Source organism: Felis catus, chromosome A3 (genome assembly GCF_018350175.1).
Source record: "Felis catus isolate Fca126 chromosome A3, F.catus_Fca126_mat1.0, whole genome shotgun sequence".
Taxonomy (NCBI): Eukaryota; Metazoa; Chordata; class Mammalia; order Carnivora; family Felidae; genus Felis; species Felis catus.
The window spans coordinates 72,538,209-72,565,925 of NC_058370.1; the positions used below are offsets into that span (position 1 = coordinate 72,538,209).

The 27,717-nt window shown below is 41.9% G+C and overlaps 2 protein-coding genes and 1 non-coding gene across 6 annotated transcripts in view; 1 reads left to right on the forward strand and 2 right to left on the reverse strand.

Annotated features, from left to right (window-relative positions):
* The first annotated feature begins 4,629 nt into the window (after positions 1-4,629).
* LOC111559997 lies at positions 4,630-4,784 on the forward strand. The gene has a single exon (XR_002741446.1). It is a non-coding gene; the product is annotated as a U12 minor spliceosomal RNA (small nuclear RNA).
* Positions 4,785-7,642: 2,858 nt separating this feature from the next.
* Positions 7,643-14,131, reverse strand: GPR75 (G protein-coupled receptor 75). Of its 2 annotated transcripts, none has more exons than XM_006930102.5 (2): positions 13,995-14,131; positions 7,643-9,867 (listed from the first exon to the last, which is right to left on the reverse strand). In XM_006930102.5, exon 2 carries the CDS (start codon positions 9,767-9,769, stop codon positions 8,147-8,149), a length of 1,623 nt encoding a protein of 540 aa, XP_006930164.1. In that variant the 5' UTR covers positions 9,770-9,867; positions 13,995-14,131; the 3' UTR covers positions 7,643-8,146. The 2 variants fall into 2 exon arrangements, with proteins under 2 accessions (XP_006930164.1, XP_044910143.1); XM_045054208.1 differs by lacking the exon at positions 13,995-14,131 and adding an exon at positions 10,937-12,544.
* Positions 14,132-21,089: 6,958 nt separating this feature from the next.
* The window catches only part of PSME4 (proteasome activator subunit 4), a 98,768-nt gene continuing 92,140 nt past the window's right edge, over positions 21,090-27,717 (reverse strand). For all 3 annotated transcript variants that reach the window (XM_023251674.2, XM_023251673.2, XM_023251676.2), the window contains 4 exons: positions 25,987-26,149; positions 24,052-24,185; positions 23,166-23,304; positions 21,090-22,626 (listed from right to left, as the gene is read on the reverse strand). In XM_023251674.2, the coding sequence (XP_023107442.1) occupies positions 23,170-23,304; positions 24,052-24,185; positions 25,987-26,149 (432 nt within the window). In that variant the 3' untranslated portion in view covers positions 21,090-22,626; positions 23,166-23,169. The remainder of the gene's footprint in view (positions 22,627-23,165; positions 23,305-24,051; positions 24,186-25,986; positions 26,150-27,717) is intronic.

Genomic DNA, 27,717 nt, shown 5'->3' on the forward strand with positions numbered 1-27,717 from the left:
ATCTTATGTTCTTTCTCAGACCTTTCTACTCAGACCTTGCCTAACAATGACACTCAATATTTGCTGAATGAATGAATGAATGAACCCTCATCCTCTCTTACCACACCTCATGAAAGCTTCCCCAATTACAATTCTGAGGAGTTTCCTACATGTTATTTTTGAGTGTTTGATGCTTTGAGAACAAAAGTATTTTCCTCAATTTTATAATAGTTGGGAAAGAAAAGGGAGAATTAATTAATGACTTGTCCCATTTGTATTCTTTCTTACTCAAATTCTGCACCACAAAATTTAACGGATTTTTTTTTTCCTTGCTTCTCCCTCACAAGAAGACAGTGTCTGTGTCGCTGTTCTGTTTCCCCCATTTGGGGGCAGTGACTGAAGCAAAGCCCCTGATCTCTCTCAGGTCAAGAAAAGAATAGAATTTCCAACTCCAACTCCATGAATGGAAATATTCCAGTTCTGAGGTACTCTTAATTCCTCAAAGAAAGTGGCTAATATTATGATTCTCTGTGAAGAACACAGTTCCCAGCCATATCTTTCCTCAGTGTAATATTAATGAAATCAGTTCCTACGTTTCTTATATTTTGTTGCTAAAGCCAAACAAATGAGCAAGAAGCTTTCATAACTCTTGCTAATGTCAGGCAGGAAATGTGTTGAACCTTCAGCATTTCCCCAGGTTATGAAACTCATCCTAGTGCCTCAGCCCCAGAAGACGGGCATAAAAGCACTCTTTGTAAGTTGTTCCACTTCTTAAGGTCTCCCTGGCATCTGAACAAGCTGCATTTTGCAAAACCTTGGGCTTTGCATGAAAATCAAGATTCCCACACTGGGAGTAGGACGAAAGATCTCCCACTCATCAGCATGCTGCAAGCAGCTGGAGGTTCCAGAAAGTGTCAAAAGGGCCAACATTCACATATATGGCACTTAGAGAAACACATTGAACTTATCTTGGCACCAGCTAAGCGCATTTATAAAGAAGCAGAATTATCTGTTTATTGGAGTAGAGGAGGGAAGATTCACTATTTGTCCATAAGCGATGAAGTGCTATTTCTACTTTGGTGAAATTATTCTCCAAGGCATTGGACCGAGACACTGCCTGTTAACTATCTCTTATGGAAAACAGAGTTTCACTAAATCTGGACCTTTTTTTCAAAATGTTCTATACTTTAAAGTGATTGGTAGTCTCCCTTCTATCCCTCCAAGAATGAATTACTTCTTTTCTCCTTTAACTTCTCTGTGGTTGCTGAAGAGTTTCCTTTCATCTTCAGTGTCCTTGGGTTGCATAATGGGCCCAAGAATTCCCATGAGAATGAAGGCAGGTTGTCTGGCAGCTCATGGGCAGCCGGGGTGGTCCCCTGGGAAAAGATGCCCTTGGAGCTGGTTGCCTGAGAAAACTATCAGAAATAAGGTCTTGTAGTCCTAAATCAAGACCCATGTCCCCCTTTCATTAGAGTCCTGCTGATAATCATCCTGGGAATGTAGAGAGAGATACAAAAATAACAACAAACATGGGGGAAACTAAGCCAGTCAGAGAGAGATTTGGGTTGATATCACTTTCAGGCTTCAGCCTTTCAATCATTTATTATTTGATTCATTCATTTCTTCAGTGATGCACTGAAAGCTCATCAGGGCCAAGGACTGATAGGTACTAGCATGTGGTACTGAACGAAAGAGACAAAACTTTTGCCCTATCATATCAGAGCTTTAGTCTAGAGGGGAAAAGGCCAGCAAAAATTATACATAACTGTATGGACTGAATTGTGCACCTCCCCCTCAAATTCATGTTTGAAGCTCTAACCCTCATTGTGGCTCTAATTGGAGATAAGGCTTTTAAGGAGGTAATTAAGGTAAAATGAGGTCATAAGAGTGGAGCCCTCATCTGATAGGAATGGTGTACACACAAGAGGAGGAGACTCCTTGAGAGCCCCCCATCCGCAACTCTCTCCCTTCCCCTCTCCCCCACCCCCTCTCTTCTCACAAAAAGGAGGTCATGTGAGGACACAACGAGAAGCCAGGAAAAGAGGCCTCACAGAAACTAATGCTGTTAGTTCACCTTGGACTTCTAGCCTCCATCCAGAACTGTGAGAAAATAAATTCCTGTTATTTAAGCCACCCAGGCTGCAGTATTTTGTTAGGGCAGCCCAAGCAGACTAATACAGTAATGATAAGAATCATGAAAAGAGTAAGATAGGGCAGAGGGATAGACCGTGATGGGGTAAGAACTGTATTGAATATGACAACTAGGAAAGGCCATTGGGGAGGGTGGTTCCAGGCTGGAACGTTTCTAGGGAAATTAATGCCCTGACATGAGAACAAAATTGAGGCATGTGAGAAAGATCCAGAGAGCCTGTTGTAGCCCAAGCACATTAGGCAAGGTATAAGTCAAAGGAAATAGTGACAGAGAGAAAACCAAGAGCCAGATCATCAGGGCCATATAGGTCATGGCCAGGACTTCTACGTGGGACGGAAAGGCACTGGAAGGTTTTAAACAGGAGAGTGGCAAACATAGCTTATCTTAGAAGTGTCCTAGTCACAAATAAAGGGGAGACTGTAGAAGAGAGAGCCTCGAAGCTGGGAAATGGTCCTGAGGCTGGTGAGAAATGATGGAGACATGGGCTAGAGGAGATGGGAATGAAGAGGTAAGAAGTAGTTGGAATCAGAGTTTATTTTCAAGATAGTTCAGGATTTGTCAATGAATTGGATGTGATGTAAGAGAGAGTCAAGGACAACAAATAGAGCTGTGCGATTGGGGAAATGCCATGCCATTTACTGAGATAATAAAACAGCAGGAGACACAAGTTTGGTGAGTAGGAGGTGTGAACTGAGAGTTCAGTTTTGCACATGTTAAAATTTGAGATGCCTATTAGACATCCAAGTGGAGATGTTGAATAGGCAATTGGATAGACCAGCATGCAGCTCAGGGAGAGGTTAGGACTAGAGATATAAAATTGAGTGTCATTAGCATTTAAATGATATTGAAAGCCAGAAGATGGAAAATCATCATAATTATGCCAGCACCTGCTTCTCAGTTTACAGATCCATCTTTAGAGGCAGGGAAGGAAATATGGGGCTATTTCCCTATCTTTCTGCTCCTCCTTTCCCTTCTCCATCTTCTCAAAGATTACCCCATCTGGCTTCAGTGGCCATCATTTTCGTTCCTACAGGTGACTTGGGATCTCCTGCATCTCATCATATTTGGGCCAGTACAGCTGGAATGAGCCCACCGAAGCTCATCCGGCAGATACCTGCCTCAGTAGAGTCCTCTCTACACCACGTTCTGGTGGGGCTTGCTGTTTTGTGTTGTAAGCTCAGTCCAGGCCTGGCCTCTCTAAAGCCTGGATCTCTGATGGGAGGTGAGCCTTTTCCGGGCAGCCTGCCTGCCTCTCTTACAATTCCATAGGCCTGGAATCTTCACTAACTCTTGGCCTTCCTTCAATTCCAGTAGGAGGGCAGTGGAGCAAGTGTCTCTGTAGGGACCATTGGCTTCTTTCATTAATGGAAAAGAAAAACAACTGCTTTTAGTGGATATGAGAGAAAACGCATGTCTCCCTGGGAGTCATGTATGCTACCCCTGAACTGTGAATGAAGAGGGTGGCCTTGAAAGGGGAGGCTCCATAACCTGGCCTGGCCAGATTACAGACTATTACTTAAGAATGAGCTATAATAACAAGTCAGATCTGGAGAGGAACCCAAGACTGCCAGCACCAAAGAAGTGTTACTTGTCGCCTCAAGTAATGATCTTCGAAATGAGGTGTGACTAACTTGAAAATGAAAAATGGAGGGGCACCTGGGTGGCTTATTTGGTGAAGTGTCCGACTCTGGATTTCAGCTCAGGTCGTGATTTCACTGTTTGTAAGTTCGAGCCCTGCATCGGACTCCGTGCTGTCAGCACGGATTCTCTTGCATGGGATTCTCTCTCTCTCTCCCTCTCTCTGCTCCTCTCCTGCTCATGCTCAATCTTTCTTTCTCTAAATAAATAAATAAAACTTAAAAAAAAAAAAAAAAGAAAATGAAACTGGGAACAGGTTTACAGATGCTCATTTTTAGGACCCCAAAACCGAACTGTTTAAGAAGGGTTCTGGGCCTTAACTCTGCAGGACTTCATGCTGCTATTTCTTTGTCAGTGCCCTTCCGTTTCTGCTGCCTCCCCACTTCAGAAAAGAATTATCACCTGGGATCTTGTGAGGGCTTTGCTCCTGGATGTAGAGTTGCTAACCAAGAAACTACTCACAATATTAGTTTCAAAGAAGGGTCCTTCAATTGTTTATCAAGGGACCATAACTGTGTTTTCCTTTAGCTTATACACACCATATATACCACCAATTCTAAGAAATGCACTTTTGCTTTTGGCTTTCAGCTGGAAGGAGGCAAAGGTGCAGCTGTCTTAGGTCATCCTGAATCTGGATTCACCTAACACCAGCCACCTTCACCATGCCACCGAAGTTCAACCCCAACAAGACCAAGTCATATACCTTGTGGGGAAGTTGTTGCCACATCTGCCCTGGCCCAGAAGACAGGCTCCCTGGGTCTGTCTCCAAAAATGGTTGGTGCTGACATCATCAAGGGAACGAGTGATTGGAAGGGTCTGAAGATTACAGTGAAACTGACCATTCAGAACAGACAGGCCCTATGCCTTAAACTTATGAGTAAAAAAAATAACGATTCAGGGTGATGCCTGAATCTTCACTGCTAATGTGAGACGAGACAAATTTTTAAGTGGGTAAAAGTCACCCCTAAAGTGACCCACCTACTTCAAGGGATGCCTGGGAATCATGATCTTCCCATAAAAAAACAAACAAACAAAACACCACCACCACCACCACCACCACACAGGCCCAAATTGAAGTGGTACTTTCTGCTTCTGCCCTGATTATCAAAGCCCTCAAGAAATTGCTAAGAGATAGAAAGAGGCAGAAAAACATTAAGTACAGGGGAAATACCACTTTTGATGAGACTGTCAACATTGCCTGACAGATGCAGCACCGACCATGAGCCAGAGAACTATCTGGAACCATTAAAGAGATCCTGAGGACTCAGGATGCCTGGCTAGCTCAGTCAGGGGAGCATGCGACTCTTGATCTTGACTCTTGATCATCTAGGGGTTCCAGCCCAAGGTTGGGCATAGAGCTGACTTAAAAAAAACAAAAACAAAAACCCACAAGTATTTTATCTCTTAAGGAAGAGAATGCTGAGGGTTAACACATTGTTATCCATTGTGCAATAATCATCACTACTTTTCTCTGATAGTTTTCAAATGATTGGACAGGAAAGTCATAGTACTGCAATCTGATGTTCAGAAATGTTAGGATTTTCAATACTTTTATTTTCCAAACATTATTTTTTTAAAAGAACATTAAAAGCATCAGAAATACAAATCTGGCCTAAAGGTTAACATCAGAACAGTTATAAAATGTTTGAAATACATCACATACTTTGCATCACAGTAAAGCATCAAGAGAACTAATTAATATACCCTGCTAATAGTTAGTCACATTCAACTGAGTGCTCATTATTTTTAGTTCTCAGGTTAGCCCTTATAAAGAAGTTATATATGTATCTATTTTTATAAATAGATATATATGTAACTCGTGAAGAGATAAGTTTTATCTATCTCTGTATCTCCACATAGATACAGAGATACATGTGGAGAAGGCTAAGAATCTAGCCCAACATGTATTTCATGCAAGTTAAATCAATAATTTCTTGATGAGCATACAGAGAAAGAACACCTCATATGCACATGCTTATTTTTCTTTATATTATTATAACTTTTACCTCCCAAAGATGGGTCATCTCAAACTCAAAGGTCACACAAGAAAACCTGACATTTTAAATTTTACAAGTAGAAATTACTTTTAAAAAATCTTTTATTGAATCACACTGGAAATGCCTAGCCAAAAAAGAGATACATACCTTAAAAAGTCTTAATCAAGAAGTGTCTTCTTGATTAATGTTATTAATTATAAAGCTGTTTGGCTTATTGGAATAAATACCCAGTTCTAAATTAAGACAAAAGTCTCATTCCTAATTTTACACAATTCTTCAAATGACCTTGGGAAAGGATATTGGATTTCTTAGTGCTTTTTAAAAAGGGTAATATATTACCTGGTTAGTATATTACTTAATCTTGTGGGAATATTAATAAATGAAAACAGTGTTGTATTAAACATATAAAAGTATAACTGAAATAGGTTATAGTGATTTTCAAAAATAGCATTCAATTACAAACAAGAAAAAATGTGACAGAGTAGAGGTTTTCTCTTCTGTTATAAAATTTAATAACAAAAACAGAGGAAGAAAGGGAGAGAAGGAAGGGAAGGACAAAGTTCTAAAAGGCGAATTTAAAAACAAAGTAAAACCCATATCTCATACTCAGATCTCAGAAATAGAATGGCTGGTGGGTGCTGGAAGGCGAGAGGTGTTGGACAAGGCTGCACAGAGTTCCAGCTGAGCATCTGTTCTGTGTCCCAACCCCCCTTCCCCAAGGAATCTTGTATTTGGGAAAGGCCTGGAGAGGGAGCTATAAACTGGATACCTTTCAAAACAACAAAGTTCCTTCCAATCTGCAATAACAGTTCTTGACTATAACAATTTTCCTCTAAAGATAGGTTTTGGATCTTGATGCTCGTCTGGAGTTTGGCAGCTATAGTTCCGAAATTGCAGCGAGTTCAAATGCTAACTCTATAATGAAAATGTTTTTACATAAAAATATGAACTTACAGTTGTTATGCTAGGAACCACAGGGTACGTAATAAAATTAGCATAAGGTATAGAAATACTTCATCTAGTTTTCCTTTACTGCCCATGTCCAAGATTAATGGGAGAGAAATAACACGATTAGTTTGAAAACAGATTGTCTTAAGAATTTTTCTACCATAGTGATACATAAACAAGGACAAGGGGCGCCTGGGTGGCTTGGTCGGTTAAGCGTCCGACTTCGGCTCAGGTCATGATCTCACGGTCCGTGGGTTCGAGCCCCGCATCGGGCTCTGTGCTGATAGCTCAGAGCCTGGAGCCTGTTTCGGATTCTGTGTCTCCCTCTCTCTCTGCCCCTCCCCCGTTCATGCTCTGTCTCTCTCTGTCCTAAAAATAAATAAACGTTAAAAAAAATTAAAAAAAAAAAAAAAAAAAAAACAAGGACAAAAAAAAAAATGATTTCCAAACACTGGGATACTCTGTTAGGTTGTTAACGAACCATCCTTACAGAGAAGGAACAAGTCAAATGAAATACTCCCATTGTCATTCTTACAGCTTCTTAAGCAATGATAAAGATCTTCTAACACACAATGGCAGTTCAGATTGCTTCCCACATCACCACACCCTGATTGAGATGACCACCGTTAGTGCCCATGCGCCCAGAAATCACATTCCTCCACTACAGGTCCTGTCCTCTTCACCAAGGGCTCTCGGGTAAGATCATGCCAAAATAGAATAAGGCGTTTTCAGCAAGCAAAAACAGATTTCTTTTTAAAAAGCTTTATAGCTAATCAACTCACACAAAATAATATCTATAATAAGAAATGGTAATAATCATAATACTGTATTCTTGGCTGACTGTCTTATGAAAGGAAAGTACTTAATGCCTGTGTGTCTTGGGTAAAGGTAATTATAGATAATATATTTCTGATTTTCTGCTTTGACAATGTATTATTTATTCAAATAAGCCTGCTACCAAAAAACTGTATTGCTCCCCATTTCAACACATTACAGAATCAAAATTTACAGTTCAATTAATAAAAAATTTGCCTCAGTGAAGATCATACCTTCATATTGTTTAAAAAAAATCCAACTCAGCTATACTTTGAAGGCCCCGAACACTGACTCAAATGATCGTAATCAGTCCATTCTCCTTCAATTCATTAGCGTGATCATTCCTGGCATCTATTTAAAAGTTTAGTACAAAAGATCGGAGCGCAGGTCAGGGTAAAAAATCTAAATGATACATTTTTACATCAAATCTTAAAAGGTCAGCCACAAAGCAAATCAATAGGTGCTTATATTTCAGACAGAAGAAAATCAGAACGGCCAACTGTTCCGCTGGATCTTGAAGTTTTCATCTACCACGGGTCTCACAGAAATGGGGGAAAAAATCAAATAGTATCCGAAACAAAAACAGTTTCTGCAAGAGTCTCCAGCCTCCACGAGCCTAAACAGAGGGCACTGGAATCTGCTTGGCCGACGTGCTGTCATATTCTTGCATTAAATCATTAGTGGTGTGATAGTGCATGGCAATATATGAACTAGCAAATCCAAAAGAGTTTACTGGCTGCAAGTTATGCGGACTGCTCTCCTCCTGGGAGGGGCTGCTGTTGTAAATGCTGTAGTAGGGTTCAATCCGAGTGTTGATGGGGGTGGAGCTGCTCTGACCGTAGTGCTGGTGTCCAGCAGAGATCTTGGGACTGACCACACTTTCCTTTGAATGACTTGGGCCACAAGCCTGGTCCACAAATTTCTTCTGGGGCTTTGGAGACAACATGTAGGCAGAGTTTGTTTCATGATGGGAGGATTTGTTTCTGTTGATTTCCAGGTTCCCCTTTCCCATGGCTCGAAGTCGAGTCTTCTGTTTGCAGCAGAAAAAACCCAGGCCCACGTACTGGAGGCACCAGAGCACTTTCCTCCTCAGCCCTGAGCTGTTCCGAGAATATATAAAAGGGTTTAATCCTGATTTGAAAAATATAAGGGTAAATCCAAAGAGTTCAAACTGGTAAAGGATGAAGCTCCCATTGCTGGAAAGGACCACCTGCACTAAGGAAATCCCCAGTGGAAGACAGCACACCAGGACGGAGAGCACGATAATCACACAGGTGACCACCGCTTTGGAATCCTTAGCCGTGGAGAGATTGACAGCAGAGACCAGCTGGAGCCGGCTGGCCCCCGGAGTTGGCATCTGGTTAAGACTCTTGGTGTATCCATGGGTCTGAACGTGCTGCAGTTTGTTGTAATTCTGGTTCCTGTAGAGAGCCGGCATGGTGCACTGGATGGGATCTCCACCCCCCTTTCCAGGGGCCCCCATGAAAGGCTGTGGTCTGGAAGCATCTACTGTGATCACAGGGGGGCACTTTCTGACTTGAGCATTTTTCCGCAGCGTCTGAGCGATCATGATGTAAGAGACAGATACCACAGCGACACAACAGGTGAAGTCGATCACATACAGAGACAAAATGGCTCTCCCTTCTCCGGCCATCAGACTGGACATGGGAAGGCAGAGGTGGGACTTGCTGGTTTTCAGGGTGCCCAAGGTGGCAAGAGTGAAACTGGTGGCCCAGAGAAGCAGAGTGAGGAGCAGGGTGCAGGGAAAGGAGGCTGTGCGATTGGGCTGCTTCCCCAACACCATGCGGAGCCGGTGCAGGGCAATCACTGCCACGGTCTTGAGGGACATGATTATGAAGCCTGAACTGGTGAGATGGAAGGTGAAGCAGAAAGCATCTGGGATACTACTGGCTGAGCTGAAGAACAACACAAAGGTGAACATGGGGGCTGTCACTCCACAGATGAAGAGGTCACAGAAGGACAGGTTCAGGATCATGAAATCAAAGTTGGTTCTGAATTTCCTGAAAGCTGGGTCAAAGAAGGACAAGAAGACAATGAAGTTGCCATAAGAGCCCAGGCAGAAGATGACTGCGAGTAGAAAAGTGCAGGTTACCAAGGTGGCGGTGTGGATGAGGTCCTGGAGGCCCTCCTGTAGTGTGGTGCTGTTTCCTCCATGGGAGTGACGCACGTGGAGCAAGGTGGTGTTGGGAGCGTCCTGAAGGTGGTCCGTGGAGTTCATCTTTAGAGAGAAGGGACTCTCCCTTCTGTGGGAGGGGAGTCAGGGCCTCAACTCACAGGCGAGCGGTATGGGGCAAAAGAGGCCCAGAGCAGAAAAGCCTGCACACAAAAATGCACACCCAGAAACAGAAAGAAATTAATGGAGTAGAGCGATCGCATGATTTTTTACAAGAGTACTAGAATTTGTTTTAGCTCTGACTGATGCATACAAAAAAACATTTCTCTGCTCAAAGTCCAACACAGAAAAGACACAAACACCTCAAAATATATTCCTTGGGCTAATGTCAGGTTTCATGGCACAGTGGTTTTTGAAATAGTTTAAGCATCACCTGGGGACTTAAAAAAAAAAAAAAAAGCAGATTCCTGGGCCCCACCCCTTGAGTTTCTGATTGAAGGGTATGCAAATGTTACTTTTAGAAACACTCTGGTGCCAGACACCAAAGAGATCACTATGTACTTACAGCCTAATGTGGTCAATCAGATGACAGCAGGTGCTGTGGAAGTCAGAGAAGGGGAAGCTAATCCCAACCTGGGGCGGAGGCTGAGAGCAGCTGCAGGGAGTGATGGTGAGGAGCTTGCTGGGGGTCAGGAGCAGGGCAGGGATGGAGGGGCAGACAGGGTGAGATTATGGGAGTAGGTCTCACAGCATGTGTTTAGGTTACAAGTCAGATGGCATTGCTGAAGTATACTGTGGCCCCTTATCGAACTCCCACAAATCACTAACAAGTACTATTTCTTTCCCTAGGGACACGCTTTATTTTTCCATTGTTTATAATTTTTTCTCCCTACTGGTAATTTCTTGGCCATCTCCCTCCCTTTCACTGGAAAAAAACTTTGTGTAGGACTACATTTGAGAGGGGAAAATGAAAGCATTGTATTTGAGATTTAAAAGGTACAAAGCACCCTTTTGTAAACTCTAACCTTCTATACAAAGGTGAATTGTTATTCAACAGCAATATCGTCATGATCAAACAGGAGGCACATGCCCATTCATGCCTTCATTTACTCAGTTTACATTTATCATGTGCAGACTGTATGCCAGCTTTATGCTAGGTGCTGTGGGTAGAAAGATGAGTAAGACCCAGCCTCTGCTTTATAAGAAAACTTCTTTTTCTTCTTGCTTTTTATTTTCGACTTTGTTTTGCAATGAGATTTAAAGTACACTCACAGAAATCTTCCGTTGTTCCAAATGTCAAAGCCCTGTGTGACCTGGTGCCCACTCTGCTCTGAAAGATGCTTCCAGCGGGACAGCTGAAGTTGTTCCTTGGAGACTGGTGCAATGCTCTTGACAACTCAAAGGTATTTGCTTTAATCCAGCATTTAGGAATAAGCAATGGCACTGGGGACGTCCTGGGGTTATGTTCCAAATATTTAACCATGAGCTCCAACTGGGTTCCAGAGGCCTCTAGCTGTGCCTGGGATTAACCCTTTGGTTCCTGGATCATGGGGCACAGAGGAAGAGGGGACTGGTCCATGAAGGATCACTCGGGGCTCCAAGCAGCAGCTATGAACCTCCTGATACAGAAATGTCTCAGCATTCAGTAGTAGGTATGGCTGTGCCAGTGAGTATGAGACAAATTTCAGTCCTGAGGAGATCCATCTACCTAACAAATGTCCTTCACGAAGGAAGAAGATGGCCTCTTTTTTCTTCTCAATGGTCAAATAGTACAGACCATGACAATATGATGAATTTCTTCACTGGCAAGGAAAACCAGCTTTCTTATACTTTCCTTATAAAAGTTCCATGAGACAAAAATATAAATCCCAACCACTTGTTTCTTGATGATTAGAATTAAAACATAATAATGGATGGCTTTATTGTTTTCACTTACAGACCGGGTGCCTGTTTCTGAATCCTTTTTGATAGCTATGAGGTAAGAAAAAGACAACCTTTTGCTACTCGTTTTTGCATTGTTAATTGGACGACTGGAGTTAGCTGATGAAAAGAGAAGTAGAAAACTCAACTTGAGGAGGCAGAAAGGCAGAGAGATGCCCAGAAGGGTCTCTTCTTTGGAGGTAGGGGAGCAAACAGGAGCGAAGAGGGAAGCAGGAATTTGGAATGAAAGCATTTGGAACTGATGTTCAGAGAAATACCGAGTGAGTGGCTAAAAACGAGGAAGAGGGATGATGGAAATTATGAAGATCACAGGCTAGGAGACATCTGGAAAGGGAACTGTCAAAGGGAAAATGGGATGATGAAGCACCAATATTGGTCAAGGATAAGAGGCAGGAGGAAAAAAAAAAAGATTTGGAGTAGTTGAGGACCAACTTCCACTTTCTGCACAGTTATAATTTTTTCAATCAATTTAGCATTTTCAGTAGGTTTTTTTCAAAAAAGAAAATTCTAAGTCAGGGATATAATTGTCAGTGTCATTATTAGTATGTTAACTTTATCAAGTGTTTATGATATGTCAGGCACTGTTTTCAAGGTTCCATGATATTAATTTCTCGATTCTTCACAGCAACTCTGAGACAGTATAACATATCCCTGTTTTACAGATAAGGAAACTTGAGTTGGAGACAGTGCTCCCACCTTAAAGTGGTAGGGCATGGATTTGAACCTAAACTGACATTTGTCACCACCACGCTCAACTCAATGTTCAACTCAACATAACAAGAAAGAAATCAAGGGAGGTTGGCTGCCTAGAAGATTATCATAGCAGCTATCACTTCTTGGGTTATTATCATACATATCAGCAGCTCTACATAAGCTATCACACTTTATTTCACTCTCAGTATAGACCTATGAAGTAGGTATCACAATCCCTTCCGGACTCAAAGTTCCTGGAGCCCAAAACAGGGACACATGGACACACACACACACACACACACACACACACACACACACTTCTGTGTAACTCTTTGGCAAGGTTGATAATTACACTTCTGGTATAAAGTAATTATAAATCATTCCCAGATAGTTAGGGGGGAAAAAAAGAAGGGAATGTGAGGCTGGGAAGAAAAGGAAAAACATAACAGAAATAAAGGTTTTTGCAGAGAAACCTTAGGAGCAATAAAGGAAACAAAGGAAAAGTAAGCCCACTTCTGGGACTTTTAAGAAAGAGGAGGCTGGAATCACAATTTGGAATGAAGTTATGATGGTAGCACTATAAAACTCAGTGATTTGAGGAGGGGGGTAAATGAAATTTGTTACTCCTAAATATTAAAAATTACCAATGTTCTTTTCAGTGCAAGCATACCAGCTACTTTATTCCTGGGACCATAAGTAAACGAAGAAAGTCAGAAAATCAGAAAAATTTTAAGTTAGAGCACCAGTCTTACGCAGGCATTTTAGCCACAGTTGGACAGAATGAATTCACTTCCACGTGCATCTTGTTACAACTAAGGAGGGGGGATCCTAAGCAAGGATTAGTTAAACGAAAATTTTTGTACCATAGCAATGACTTCTCATTAAGCTGTGTGAAGAGTCTCTGATAATCTACTGTGCTAACTTAATACTTTAGTACGTATGAAAGCATTTTGTATGAGCTTTTACAAGTTAGCTCCTGGCCTGGGTTCTTCCAATTCATTTTTTTTTTTCTCATATAAATTTGTCATAATGCCTTAAATTCTTCGAGGACAGCATCTTCACGGTCTCTCACAGAGAGCAAGGTTCTGTACTATTATTAGACCCATTGTATTTGTACAGATCAGGAAAACCTCAAGGAAGTTAGATGACTTGCCCAAGGTCACTAGATTCAAGGCAGATTTATCTGATTTCGGAGGACCCGCTCTTTCTCCCCAGGTGAACTACCTCTTGAAGCCCTGAGCAGCTGACAGGCTGGGGCAGGGTCAGTGGATGAGGGAGACGGGGAGGCTATGGAGAGCCCCCAGTTTGGGGGTGCGCTGGGAGGCTGCCGGCAAGGGAGGTGGGCCCCAGCTAGGGACTGGAGATGGGCACTCGCTCCCTGGGGTGGAGAAGGTTGTGGTGAGGAGGGCCTAGTTCAGGCCAGCAAGCTTGTAAGAGAATGGGCAGAGGGCTGGTGGGGTGCGGAGGGCTCCGGCCAGGAATGGGCGGTGGGGAAAGGGCTCCGCAACCCGGCGGAGCCGGGAACAGGTTAGGCAGGGGCGAGATAGCTTCCCCGCAGGCCGCGCCAGGAGGGCAGGTGCGCGGCGGCCGGGCCTGGACCAGCGCAGCCTCGCGCCGCCCTAACCCGCCGTCTTCCCGGGGCCCGGCCCTCCCGGCCCCCGCGCGTCGTCCTCCTCCGGGGCCCGCGGCCTCTCACCTGCCCGGTGGCCGCAGCGCCGCCCCCCTCCTCCTCCATCTCGCAGCCCGGACCCCAGCTCCGCCCGCCGCCCGGGACCAGGCTGGGCTACAGGCATCATCGCCATCGCCGCCGCCGCCGCCTCCGCGCATCCCGGGAGCCGCCGAGCCGGGGGCGCGGGAGGCGCAGTCACGGAGACGCCGAGGGCGCCGCCCCCTCCGCCGGACACTCGGGCAGCGGCGCCCGCCTGCCCCCCGCGCCCTCACCGCCTCGCGGGCCCCCTCGTGCCCGGGGGCCGCCCCGCCCTCCGCCCCCCACGCTGCGTCGCTGCCCGCGCAGGGAGCCGCGCTCCAAGGCGGGCGAGGGCTGGCGCGCGGAGGAAGCGGGAGCCCGTGGGCTGGGCCGCGGGCAGGGAACGCTGGGGGCCCCGATGGCCTGAGCCGGTGCAGAGCGTGGGCCCGGCGGCTGGCGGGGCTCTCCTCGCGGCCCGGTGCTTCCGAGACGGCCTCCTGGCTCTGGTCGGCGCTGCAGCGAACACTCTGCCTCCTGCATTCAACTGGCGTCGTCGTCCAGTTCGGTACTTTGAGACGGAGTTTGCAAATGAAGTCGTTATAACAATTTAAAATCAAACCAGCTTTCACTTAATGGCAAAGAGCCACGCAGTTTTTCCCCGTTCTCTCAGCTACTCAGAGTATTAAGGAATTTACTGAGGGAACTCAGCAAGGGGAGTAACCACTAGGAAACCAAACGCAAGTGAAGAGAGACCACCCCTGCAAATGAAATAACCACGCCACGAAATCGTGGACCTTATTTAATGCAGTGGTGCTACGTGTGCAGCCAATTTTAGTAAGCAACACAGAAACTGATTGTCCCCGTATTCTCTACACCCCCCCCCCCACTTTCTTAAGTCCACAACACGTCCAAAATAATGAACTCATAAAATGGGTTTAACTTTAGTCTGAGCCATAAGCAGCATTCCGAAGTATGTTTGCCATTCTGGGTACAAAGTAAAGCCAGATAAACCCTTACTCCTTGTGTCCCAGCCTGGGTCATTAGAAACTTACTACTTTTCTCACCCCAGGGGGTACTATGTAGAAATAGAGAACACTACTTGAATGCCCTTTCCTTCATCCTGGTGCCAGAAACCCAGGAAACTTGGTTCAAGGTAAACTTAGAATACTGCTACTGAAGTCTCTATTTTGGCTAGCAGTTTCTCTTTGTAAACAGAAACCGTTGGGTACTAACAAGTACTAAAGAATTTGATTTAGGTGGAGAACATCTTCCCCAGTATCCTGTACTTTCATCAAGAGAAAAACAACAGAACTGGATAATTTATGAAGTAGACATTCAGTCCAAGAGTTGACTATGCTATTGAATTGTTCAGAAATAACTTCACAGAAATTTCCAATTAATTCCCACATAATACTCTACTCCACTCCCCAACCACTTGTAATGCAGTTCTATGTTGTCAGCTATGATGAACTTTGGCCAGAGAAATAAGCAATCAAAAAAAGACCCGTTAGTATTTCGAGTGAGAATTCTAACCAAAGTTATAGTCCTCTCCATATGAATTAGCTACTGAATAAATAACTGCCAGCTGATTTCCAGGCATCTGGCCATAGAAAAGGAGATTATAATAGGTTTGGGCTGGAATGCGGCCATCAATTACACCTTTGCGAGAAATTATACTGAAAAAAAAAAAAATTCCCAAGTTGTAAAGGATTCTAAAAAGGAAATCAGGAACTAATTAGTACCATCAGCAAAGCTAAAGCTACTAGAATTATGGCTATAAAATGTACCAGCCAACAGTGCCAAATGAACAGAAGCTCAGTAGTAAAAAACCGAAAATCTGCAAATGCACTAACAGGACTATGTTAAAGTATGAATGGGCTACCAATTTGCAGGGAAACCATCATTCTAGTCCCATTATTGGCAATACAAATTGATACATGTGCAGGTGAAGGAAAATATATCACAGCAATTACAATGTCTAGATTTTTGACATCAAAATGTACTCCTTACAATGTATCCTGAGGAAATACTTGAAAAAAGTTTTAAGCATGAAGTTATGAAAATATTCATGGCAATATAATTTGTAGTAAAGAAAACTGAAAACCTTGATGTTCAACAATGGGGAAAAATATTCAAAGCAATTATAGTAACAAGACAATGGTCTTTGTGCACAAAACTATGAAGACTATGTAGAAAAAGTTGATTTTTCAGTAAAACCAAATTCCTCAGTAATCCTCTCTGGCCACACTACTAATCACAGTTTTGCAATCTAAAGGGCTTGGCTAAGTAAACATCAAAAAAAACAACAAAACAAAACACAAAAAAATCCCCCCCAAAAACGTTAAGAAAACACATAGGGGGGACCTCGGTGGAGGTCAGGTTGATCTCACAGTTGGTGGGTTTGAGCCCCCACCTCAATCTCTGCTGACAGCTCAGAGCCTGGAGCCTTTTTTGGATTCTGTGTCTCCTCTTCCAGCCCTGCTCCTGCTCTCTCTCAAAAATATACATACATACATACATACATACATACATACATACATACATACATAAAGGGCTTGACAATACCAAGTATCAGAGTATTTGAAAACTGCTTTCTCGTCCTATTATTTTTTTCACTGAAACTTTCATTCCTTCACATTAAGAGACTAGGTGGGTAAATTTTCTTAAATTTTGAAACACAATTTACAAAGTCTTTGTTTTTATTATTTGAGAGACAGCGAGCGCGTGCACACAAGCGGACGCAAAGAGGGAGTATCTCCACTCTGAGCGCAATATGGAGCTGGATCCCATGACCCCGGGATCATGACCGGAACTGAAAATTAAGAGTCGGAGGCTCAACCGACTGAGCCACCCAGGCGCCCTGAAGACTTTTTCAAAGGATCCATAAAAAACTAGATTATTAGCCATTAAAACCTCACTTTTCACCACTCAACCCCTTCCCCACCTAGAAACCTACCTTCACTCTCTTCCACTCCGCAACCGCAGTGACTTCTCAACTTTGGTCTGCTTTTGCCTCCCTTAACACCGTTCCTGCTCTGTGCACCATACATTTAGGAACTACCTTGGACAACAGTTTCAGATCATGATCTCCTGGTTTGTGGGCTCCAGCCCCAAATTGGACTCTGTGCTAACCCACCCGGAGCCTGGAGCCTGCTTGGGATTCTGTGTCTCCCTTTCTCTTTGCCCCTCCCCCACTTGTGCTGTCTCTCAAAAACCAACAACGCCCTCCCCTCCCCCCCCCCCCAAAAAAACAGTAGCCACCTGCCCTTTTGTCTCCCCCATCCCTTTCATTCTTGAGGCCACTGGTAGAAAATGTAAGGAATTAGATAATTCACAGTATAACCAGACTGGGGTATCAAGGTAATAAGCAACACCTATACCTTTTATCATGACACGGGGCAAATGTTGGACACTCAGATTAAAAAATCCTGTTTTGGGGGTGCCTGGGTGGCTCAGTCGGTTGAGCGTCCGACTTTGGCTCGGGTCATCATCTCACGGCTGGTGGCTTCGAGCCCCACGACGCGCTCTGCGCTGACAGCTCGGGGCCTGGAGGCTGCTTCGGATTCTGTGTCTCCCTCTCTCCCTGCTCCTCCCCTGCTCACATTCTGTCTCTCTCAAAAATAAAGATTAAAAAATTAAAAAAAAAATCCTGTTTTTAGGTCTATGGCAGGCCATAAGAATCGTCACAAGAGGTTTTCAATTCTGATGCACAACTGAAACATTATGGCGATTTTATTTTTTTTAATTATTTTTTTTTAACGTTTATTTTTGAGACAGAGAGAGACAGAGCACGAATGGGGGAGGGTGAGAGAGAGGGAGACACAGAATCTGAAACAGGCTCCAGGCGCTGAACTGTCAGCACAGAGCTCTACGCGGGGCTCCAACTCACGGACAGCGAAATCATGACCTGAGCCGAAGTCAGCCGCTTAACCGACTGAGCCACCCAGGCGCCCCCATTATGGTGATTTTAAAAGATATTGACGCCTGTGTCCAACCAGAGAAATTCTGATTCAGGATGCCACAGTGGGTGCCCAGAACTTTTATTTTTTTAAGTTCCTACTTTATAGAAAGGGAAGGAAAACTTCCAGACTCATTCTATGAAGCCAGTATTACTTTGATTCCTAAACCAGACAGAGACCCAGTAAAAAAAGAGAACTACAGGCCAATATCCCTGATGAATATGGATGCAAAAATTCTCAAGTAAGATACTAGCAAATCGAATTCAACAGCATATAAAAAGAATTATTCACCATGATCAAGTGGGATTCATTCCTGGGATGCAGGGCTGGTTCAACATTCGCAAATCAATCAACGTGATATATCACATTAATAAAAGAAAAGAACCATATGGTCCTGTCAATCGATGCAGAAAAGGCCTTTGACAAAATTCAGCACCCTTTCTTAATAAAAACCCTTCAGGAAGTCGGGATAGAAGGAACATACTTAAACATCATAAAAGCCATTTATGAAAAGCCCACAGCTAACATCATCCTCAATGGGGAAAAACTGAGAGCCTTTTCCCTGAGATCAGGAACACGACAGGGGTGTCCACTCTCACCGCTGTTGTTTAACATAGTGTTGGAAGTTCTAGCATCAGCAATCAGACAACAAAAGGAAATCAAAGGCATCAAAATTGGCAAAGATGAAGTCAAGCTTTCACTTTTTGCAGATGACATGATACTATACATGGAAAATCCGATAGACTCCACCAAAAGTCTGCTAGAACTGATACATGAATTCAGCAAAGTCTCAGGATACAAAAATCAATGTACAGAAATCAGTTGTATTCTTATACACCAATAATGAAGCAACAGAAAGACATAAAGAAACTGATCCCATTCACAATTGCACCAAGCATAAAATACCTAGGAATAAATCTAACCAAAGATGTAAAAGATCTATATGCTCAACACTATAGAAAGCTTATGAAGGTAATTGAAGAAGATATAAAGAAATGGAAAGACATTCACTGCTCATGGATTGGAAGAATAAATATTGTCAAAATGTCAATACTACCCAAAGCTATCTACACATTCAATGCAATCCCAATCAAAATTCCACCAGCATTCTTCTCGAAACTAGAACAAGCAATCCTAAAATTCGTATGGAACCACAAAAGGCCCCGAATAGCCAAAGTAATTTTGAAGAAGAAGACAAAAGCAGGAGGCATCACAATCCCAGACTTTAGCCTCTACTACAAAGCTGTAATCGTCAAGACAGCATGGTATTGGCACAAAAACAGACACATAGACCAATGGAATAGAATAGAAACCCCAGAACTAGACCCACAAACCTATGGCCAACTCATCTTTGACAAAGCAGGAAGGAACATCCAATGGAAAAAAGACAGCCTCTTTAACAAATGGTGCTGGGAGAACTGGACAGCAACATGCAGAAGGTTGAAACTAGACCACTTTCTCACACCATTCACAAAAATAAACTCAAAATGGATAAAGGACCTAAATGTGAGACAGGAAACCATCAAAACCCTAGAGGAGAAAGCAGGAAAAGACCTCTCTGACCTCAGCCGTAGCAATCTCTTACTTGACACATCTCCAAAGCAAGGGAATTAAAAGCAAAAATGAATTACTGGGACCTTATGAAGATAAAAAGCTTCTGTACAGCAAAGGAAACAACCAACAAAACTAAAAGGCAACCAATGGAATGGGAAAAGATATTTGCAAATGACATATCGGACAAAGGGCTAGTATCCAAAATCTATCAAGAGCTCACCAAACCCCACACCCGAAAAACAAATAACCCAGTGAAGAAATGGGCAGAAAACATGAATAGACACTTCTCTAAAGAGGACATCCGGATGGCCAACAGGCACATGAAAAGATGTTCAACGTCGCTCCTTATCAGGGAAAAACAAATCAAAACCACACTCAGATATCACCTCACGCCAGTCAAAAATGAACAAATCAGGAGACTATAGATGCTGGAGAGGATGTGGAGAAACGGGAACCCTCTTGCACTGTTGGTGGGAATGCAAACTGGTGCAGCCACTCTGGAAAACAGTGTGGAGGTTCCTCAGAAAATTAAAAATAGACCTACCCTATGACCCAGCAATAGCACTGCTAGGAATTTACCCAAGGGATACAGGAGTACTGATGCATAGGGGCACTTGTACCCCAATGTTTATAGCAGCACTCTCAACAATCGCCAAATTATGGAAAGAGCCTAAATGTCCATCAACTGATGAATGGATAAAGAAATTGTGGTTTATATACACAATGGAGTACTACGTGGCAATGAGAAAGAATGAAATATGGCCCTTTGTAGCAATGTGGATGGAACTGGAGAGTGTGATGCTAAGTGAAATAAGCCATACAGAGAAAGACAGATACCGTATGTTTTCACTCTTATGTGGATCCTGAGAAACTTTACAGAAACCCATGGGGGAGGGGAAGGAAAAACAAAAAGAGGTTAGAGTGGGAGAGAGCCAAAGCATAAGAGACTCTTAAAAACTGAGGGTTGATGGGGGGTGGGAGGGAGGGGTGGGTGGGTGATGGGTATTGAGGAGGGCACCTTTTGGGATGAGCAATGGGTGTTGTATGGAAACCAATTTGACAATAAATTTCATACATTGAAAAAAAAAATAAAGTTCTTACTTTAGGAACCTTGCTAAGGCATAGTTTCATGCAGCTTGTTTAGAAAAATCTCAAGTGGTTAATATAATGTAAGGCCTCACCATTCAAAGTGTGAGGGCCAGGCATCAATATCATGAGCTAGCAGCATGAATTAAAATTCACATTTTAACAAAATCCCCATGTGATTCTTAGATACATTCTTAGACACATCTAGATCACCAATGATCTAGACCAGACCAGTGCTGTCCAACAGAACTTTCTGTGATAAAAACATTCATCTGTGCTACTCAGTAAGGTAAACTACTAGCCACAAGTGGCCATAGAGGCTGAAGAAATGAAATTTTATTTATATGTAAATAGTCATGTAGCTATTCAGCTACTATACTAGACAGGTCTGGTTTAGGTAATTCATTTTGGTTAGAGGGCATGAATTTATGGATGGAAAAGGAATCCATGAGAGTCACTGCCTAGAAAACTGTCTTCTCTTCTTAATGAAGACAAAAGCCAGATGTTAAAAACAATCCATTTATTGGGTTTTAAACTAGTTACACAATTGAAATCATCAGTTTGGCACTACTCTATACAGGGATTAGGCCTGTGTATGCTGACAATTCAATACTATACCGGGACCTCTGCTGTGCTTAGGTCTGTATCGAGTCATTCAGCAAGTAGATACTAAAAAATATACTGTAGTGTTCCTTTAAGGAAGACTGTACAGGGTGTGTTCCAAGGTGACATTCACCAACTTGTGAATTACTTTAACCTAGAAGATACCTTGCATTCTATAAACTTGTCACAGGCAAACATGTGGTGTTTGCATATAAGGATGCACACACAAAAGTTACATAAAAATCCAGACATTCTAACGATAAGTGAACTCAAACAAAAACCCCACACCTCAGCTTTTGTAACATGAAAAGATAGAGAAAATAATTTAAAAACACAAAAAATAGCATTCAATTGGTACAAAAGCCAAAATTTACTATAATAAAGAGCTACATGTGAATCTTTACAAATTAATTACACACAGGCGCTGTGTAAAAGGTTGCATCTGTACAAAGTCTTGCCAATGCTATCTCTACAGTTTATACAGTCTTTTACATCTATATAACATTTATTAAACAAGTCAATTAAATATAAAGACTCAGTCTCTCAACGATTCTGCAGGCAAAAAAAAAAAAAAAAAGAAGAAGAAGAAAAAAGAAAAAAAACAAAAAAGAAAGAAAATTACGAAATTTCCACATACACAGCAGTTTTCTATTAGGTGATGTATAACAGTTTTCAAAGAGGGTCCAATAGTATATGCAAAGAATACAGGTAAAAATCAATCAGTCAGGGTTTTTGTTGTTGTTGTTGTTTATTTTCAAAATCACACATTGTATACACACACAACAATCAAAAATTTATTCACCAAACCCCCAGTTTTTCAGCAACTGCTCTATCAGCACCAAAAACTCCAGTCTGGGAAGAATGTGGACAAAGACTTCACTTCTGTGTCTTGGTGGAGTGATCCATCAGGTCCTTGGTTAGGCTCCAAACTTGGCTCTCTTTTACTTCCCTCTTCATGGCTCTCCAGACCCAAGTCTCTCAGGCTTTGATTTATGGCCCGCAGCCCTACTACCATCTACACCCAACAGCCATTTGGAAAAAATTCAAAATAATTTGAGATGAGCGAAATGACAGGACCTGTATTACAGACAGGTATTCTCCATTACAAGTAAATTGTTTCTTAATGATTTCCTAGACTCTGTTTGTTCTTGGATGCCATGATCATATTGGGTAATTATTTCTAGTCTGAGACACTGTGGCTTTGTCAGATGCCTCAAAGAAAAAGTGTTCATATTCTGGAGATACTTCCAGACAAGTTAGGTAATCAAATGGCAGCTGAGAGCCTGTGGAACGTAGACTAATGAGACTAAACACAGAAACCACCAAACCGATGAGAGCTCAGCAGAGGCGGGGTTTAAAAACCTGCAGAGAGCCACCACAGATGGTACCTGAGGATCTGGAATTTTTGATGAAAAGAGCTTGAAGTGAGGACTACTCATCTGTATCAGGGAGGAAAAAAATTTCAGTTAGACAACAGAACATGCAAGAAGTGAGATTTTCTTTATTCTTCTTATCCCAGTGGAAAGGTTTCTGGGTTCTCATCTTTAATTCAGGATGAAAACAAAAAACAAAAAACAAAAAACTTAAGAATACAGATGAAATGTTCTCATAATTGTACAGTACCTAAGGTCCTTGGGGCAACCCAGAGTGCCTAGGCCCCAAGCAGGAGGCAAGTAAGAACACAATTTCTCTTAACTAACCATTCCCAGGCTACTGAGCCTTCTCATTTATAAAGGTCCAAAAGCAGTCACACCAATTCTCTGCTTAATACCCGAAGCAGAGAAACAAGAAAGAATTTTCTGGAAACTTACTTCCACCGGTGATAGCAAAAGTCATATATATATTTTAAATCTAAACAGTGACATCTAAGAATGTCAGAAAAAGGAAAAAACTTAGGAACACCTACTTCCCAATCACCAAACCAATGACATCTGCCTGGGGATGCCAGACTTCTTTAATCTCAATTTTGCTGACTCACCCTTCTATGCATAATAGCATGGTGACACAAGGAGATCGGTGAGAACAAGCAGCTGGTCATCTGTGAATTGCTGTTTGTGTTCTTGCCAGTTGTCATGGTGCGTCCTTCGGAAATTGGATAAGGTCTTTTTTACAGTCATCTGTAGAGTAGGCAACCCACACACATTTTATTTTAACCTCTGAAAAACTAGGATAACTAGTTTAGGATAGTTATGTGTTTAGGATACATATGTGTTTAGTTATCCTAGTTAGTGTTTAGGATAACTAAGTAAAGATCCCTCTAGACTTCAGATCTCACACTTAACTGAGTGCTGCAAAACTAACAAGCCAAATGGAACTTGGCAAAGCCACCAAGCTCACTTCTTTAAAACTATGAGCTGCACTTTAGGACAAGCCCCTGGAACTTACACCGCATTATTAAACCAGTTTGAATATACACCTACATATATTTACCAAGGTGAAAAGGACAAAGTCATTGACCTTTTCAGCTATTTAGGTACATAGTTATTCATGAATACTACCATCACAATTTCCTGTTTAACATTAGCTCCCAGTTAGATACTTCCTAGGTATAAAATGTTAGTGAAGTATAAAGATTAACTATCCAGACAACATTGACAGTATTTTACTTCCACTGAACTGGGAGAGACAGAAGCTATAGTATTTTCCTTGCTACCAAAAGCTCTCAAATATACACAAAAGCAAGGCCTCTGCAAGATTTTAATAATCACTGATGAGCAGGCTTAGCCCTGGCAGAGGTAGTAGCAGCAGCAGTTTTATCATAGCTGAAGGTCCAGAGTGAATGGGAAATTATCAGCATAAATGATTTCTTACAAAACATCACTGATATAATATGCATGCAAAGAAACTAATAAGAAAGATTTTACCTCAATAGGCTGCGGATCATTTAGATGTGCACTGAGATTCATAAGGAGCTGGGGCATCCAGGTGGGAACATCATAAGGACTAGAAAGAACACACGCACCGAGTCCTAGCACCCCAGCATGACGTTTGACCAACTCTGCAAAAAAACCACCAATGTATGTTCCAATATTTACAGGACTCTACTGCACGTGTTACAGTGAAATGAAATTAGTTTTCAATTAAACTAGTGGTTTTCAGGATGCCTGGGCGGCTCAGTCGGTTAAGCGTTTGACTTTGGCTCAGGTCATGATCTCTCGGCTAGTGAGTTTGAGCCCCACGTTGGGCTGTCTGCTGTCAGCTTGGAGCCTGCTTCAGATCCTCTGTACCACCCCCCCCCCCGACCCCTCCCCTGCTTGTACACTCTCTCTCAAAAGTAAACATTAAAACACACACACACACACACACACACACACACACACACACACACACGGCTCTCAGGTGTGCCTGGATGGCTCAGTCAGTTAAACATCCAACTTCCCCTCAGGTCATGATCTCATGAGATCAAGCCCTGCATGGGGCTCTGTGCGGACAGTGCAGAGCCTACTTGGGATTCTCTCTCTTTGCCCCTCCCCTACTCATACCCTCTTTCTCTTTCTCTCTCTCAAAATAAATAATTAAAAAATACATACATATATAGTTCTCAAGCAAAGCCACTAGAACATACATTGGCATTTTATTGGAAATTGCTATTAGGTAACTATATGACATAATTAAGACTCTCCTGTAATCAGCACTTAGGAGCTTCACATTCCAAGCATGTCCCATAAATCTGATAAGCCTCCTACTTATTAAGAATCTTTCTATATATTTTTCATTCTTCCTGTGACTATGTAGTTAGCAGTTGCAATGTCAGATAGTTCTTTCCAACCATGGTTTTTTTAAAGATTTTATTTTTAAATAGTCTCTATACCCAACATGGAGCTTGAATTTACAACCCTGAGATCAAGAATCACATGCTCCACCGACCAAGCCAGCCAAGCGCCCCACAATCATGTTTAAATGTCTCTTTAAATGTGACATGGTAATCAGATCTGATTCTTAAACAGACTGTTTATCTTTATGCTCCCTTAGAGTAGAAACTTCTACTCTGAAAGGACTCTTCTTACCCTCCCAACAAATGGCTAGTGAAGTAGTGAATAGACCCCTTTCCAAATAAAAGTAAGGCTGTTTTTACTTTATATTTTCTTAGTACATTTATACCTAAGCAATAAAATCTAAAAAATATTTTAGCCTCTCCAAAATGACTAATTCATGTAGGTGGGTAGACCTGATTAATTTAATAGTTGCATGCAGCGGTGTATAGGTTTCTTTGTTTTTATTATTATTATTATTTTTTTTTTTTTTTTGAGAGAGAGAGAGAGAGAGAGGATGAATCTTAAACAGGCTCCACAACCAGCACCAAGCCCAACTTGGGGCTTGATCTCACAATGGTGAGATGCCATCACGACCTGAGTCAAAATCAAGAGTCAGAGACTTTACTGACTGAACTACCCAGGCATCCTCAGGTCCCTTTGTACTTGTCTCAATTTTTGCTTTTAAATTCCAGGTCTTGCCTTAATAGGCAAAGCTCATTAAAAGCAGGGACAACCTGGGGCGCCTGGGTGGCTCAATCAATTAAGCATCCGACTTCAGCTCAGGTCATGATCTTGCAGTTCGTGAGTTTGAGCCCCGTGTCAGGGAGCCTGTTTCAGATTCTGTGTGTCTCTCTCTCTGCCCCTCCCCCACTTGTGCCCCCTCTCTCAAAAATAAACATTGAAAAAAATTATTAAAAAAAAAAAAAAAAAGCAGGGACAACTATTTCCAGTACCCAGGTACATACAAGTATTCAGTAAATATTTGTTAAGTAAGCCTGGTTAATTTCCCAAAGGATATGGGTATTTTTCTACCAGCACAGTTACCTGCAGAAGGAATTGTATCTCCTACAAAACCAGGGTCTCGCTTTCTTTTCTTGGGTAGTTTTGTCTTGCAAAGTTGCTCAAAATGAATCTGCATAGGACTGTCCATGGTCAGGAAATTACATTGTAACAGACCACTTAAGGTGGTAGCAGCCATTTCTCGAACCTGTAGAGATAATCACTTCTTTTAGAGTTGAGATCCTAAATCAAGTGGAATGCTAGGGAGGGTGGTTGCGGGAACTGGGCTGGGGGCTTTCCCTGGCATTTGTTTGCAAATTGTGTAAATACTCTCACATGCTATTTCTTAATGGAGACTTCATCAGATCCTCAAGGGGTCTGTGACCTCAAAACGGATGAAAGCATTAGGGTTGCAGAGAGTAACATACAAAATTAAATTTCTCCATAAAGCATTTTCCCATTGACCGACAGTTCTTATCAGGGCTATAACTGTTTAAAAGCAGTGCCAGAGCCTAACATTAAAACAAAGTTTTCCTGGAGTCCAGATCTCTAAAATCTACTGCTATTGTTGTTTTCATTGGTAACAGAGATACAGGACAATTTCTGCAATGGGCATATATTGTAGCTACTTCTGTGCAATTTACTTCTTAGGAATCTCACAAGCTTATGTCAGACTACAAACATCGTTTTCAAAAGTGCTAAATGCAGAGTGTATCATTTCAAAGTGGAATGGGAACTCTAGTTTTGTTGAAAACAAAAAAGCAGTAAAATGCTATCTTCTCAGATATATCACAAAATTCCTGCTAAATATTCATAAAGACAGGAAATAATGATTTGAAAAAAAAAAAAACCCTGAATATTTTGCTATTTATTGCTTCAAAAGGTTTTGTCTTAAAGGTTTTAGTGTTGACAGTTTTTGCATACTTAACATTTTCATCACACTATTAAGTGAATTACATTATAAAATGTTTCACTACTTCATATTCGGTTGCATTATTTCTTTTAATACCATGATTCATTTTTATACCCAACTATTGATTAGAATGCTTTCAACTTCTATTGTGCTAAAAATATTCTTAATTTATGTATATAATTTTTTTCCATACTGTTATGTGTTTTCTTAAGTTGGATCCTAAAAATTGGGATTACTAAATTCCAATGTATGAACAATTTTACTGTGAATTTTGTGGCTATCAGCTGCTTTTCAAAGAGCCCGTGCTAACATACTGTGACAGAAGACTAATGTGGAATACTCATTATATATCTTGACAACCCTGTCATCATCATTACACATTCTTTTTTTAAAGTAGGCTCTACACCCAACATGGGGCTTGAACTCACGATTCTGAAATCGAGTCTCATGCTCTACTAAATGAGCCAGCCAGGCACCCCTAAAAGTTTTCCTTTAAATCAATAGTTTTCTTTAAACATTCCTCATTTAGATTATTATAACGTTTTCTCAGTATTATGAGTAGCTGTCACTAATTATTACTGATACTCAATATTCTGTTTTAAAAAATATGACAGAGGTGCCTGGCTGGCTCAGTCAGTGGGTGGAAAACGCAACTCTTGATCTTGGGGCTGTGAGTCTGAGCCCCACACTGGGTTGAGAGATTACTTAAAAAAAAAAAAAATCTTTAGGAAAAAAAAAGAAAGGTAGTTTTAATGAATGGCATGGTTATACTTACAGTAGCAGTTATGCTTAAGCCTACTACATGGAATATAAAAATAATTATGAAAATGTTCTACAAGGTCCAGCCAAACAGTAAATGCAAT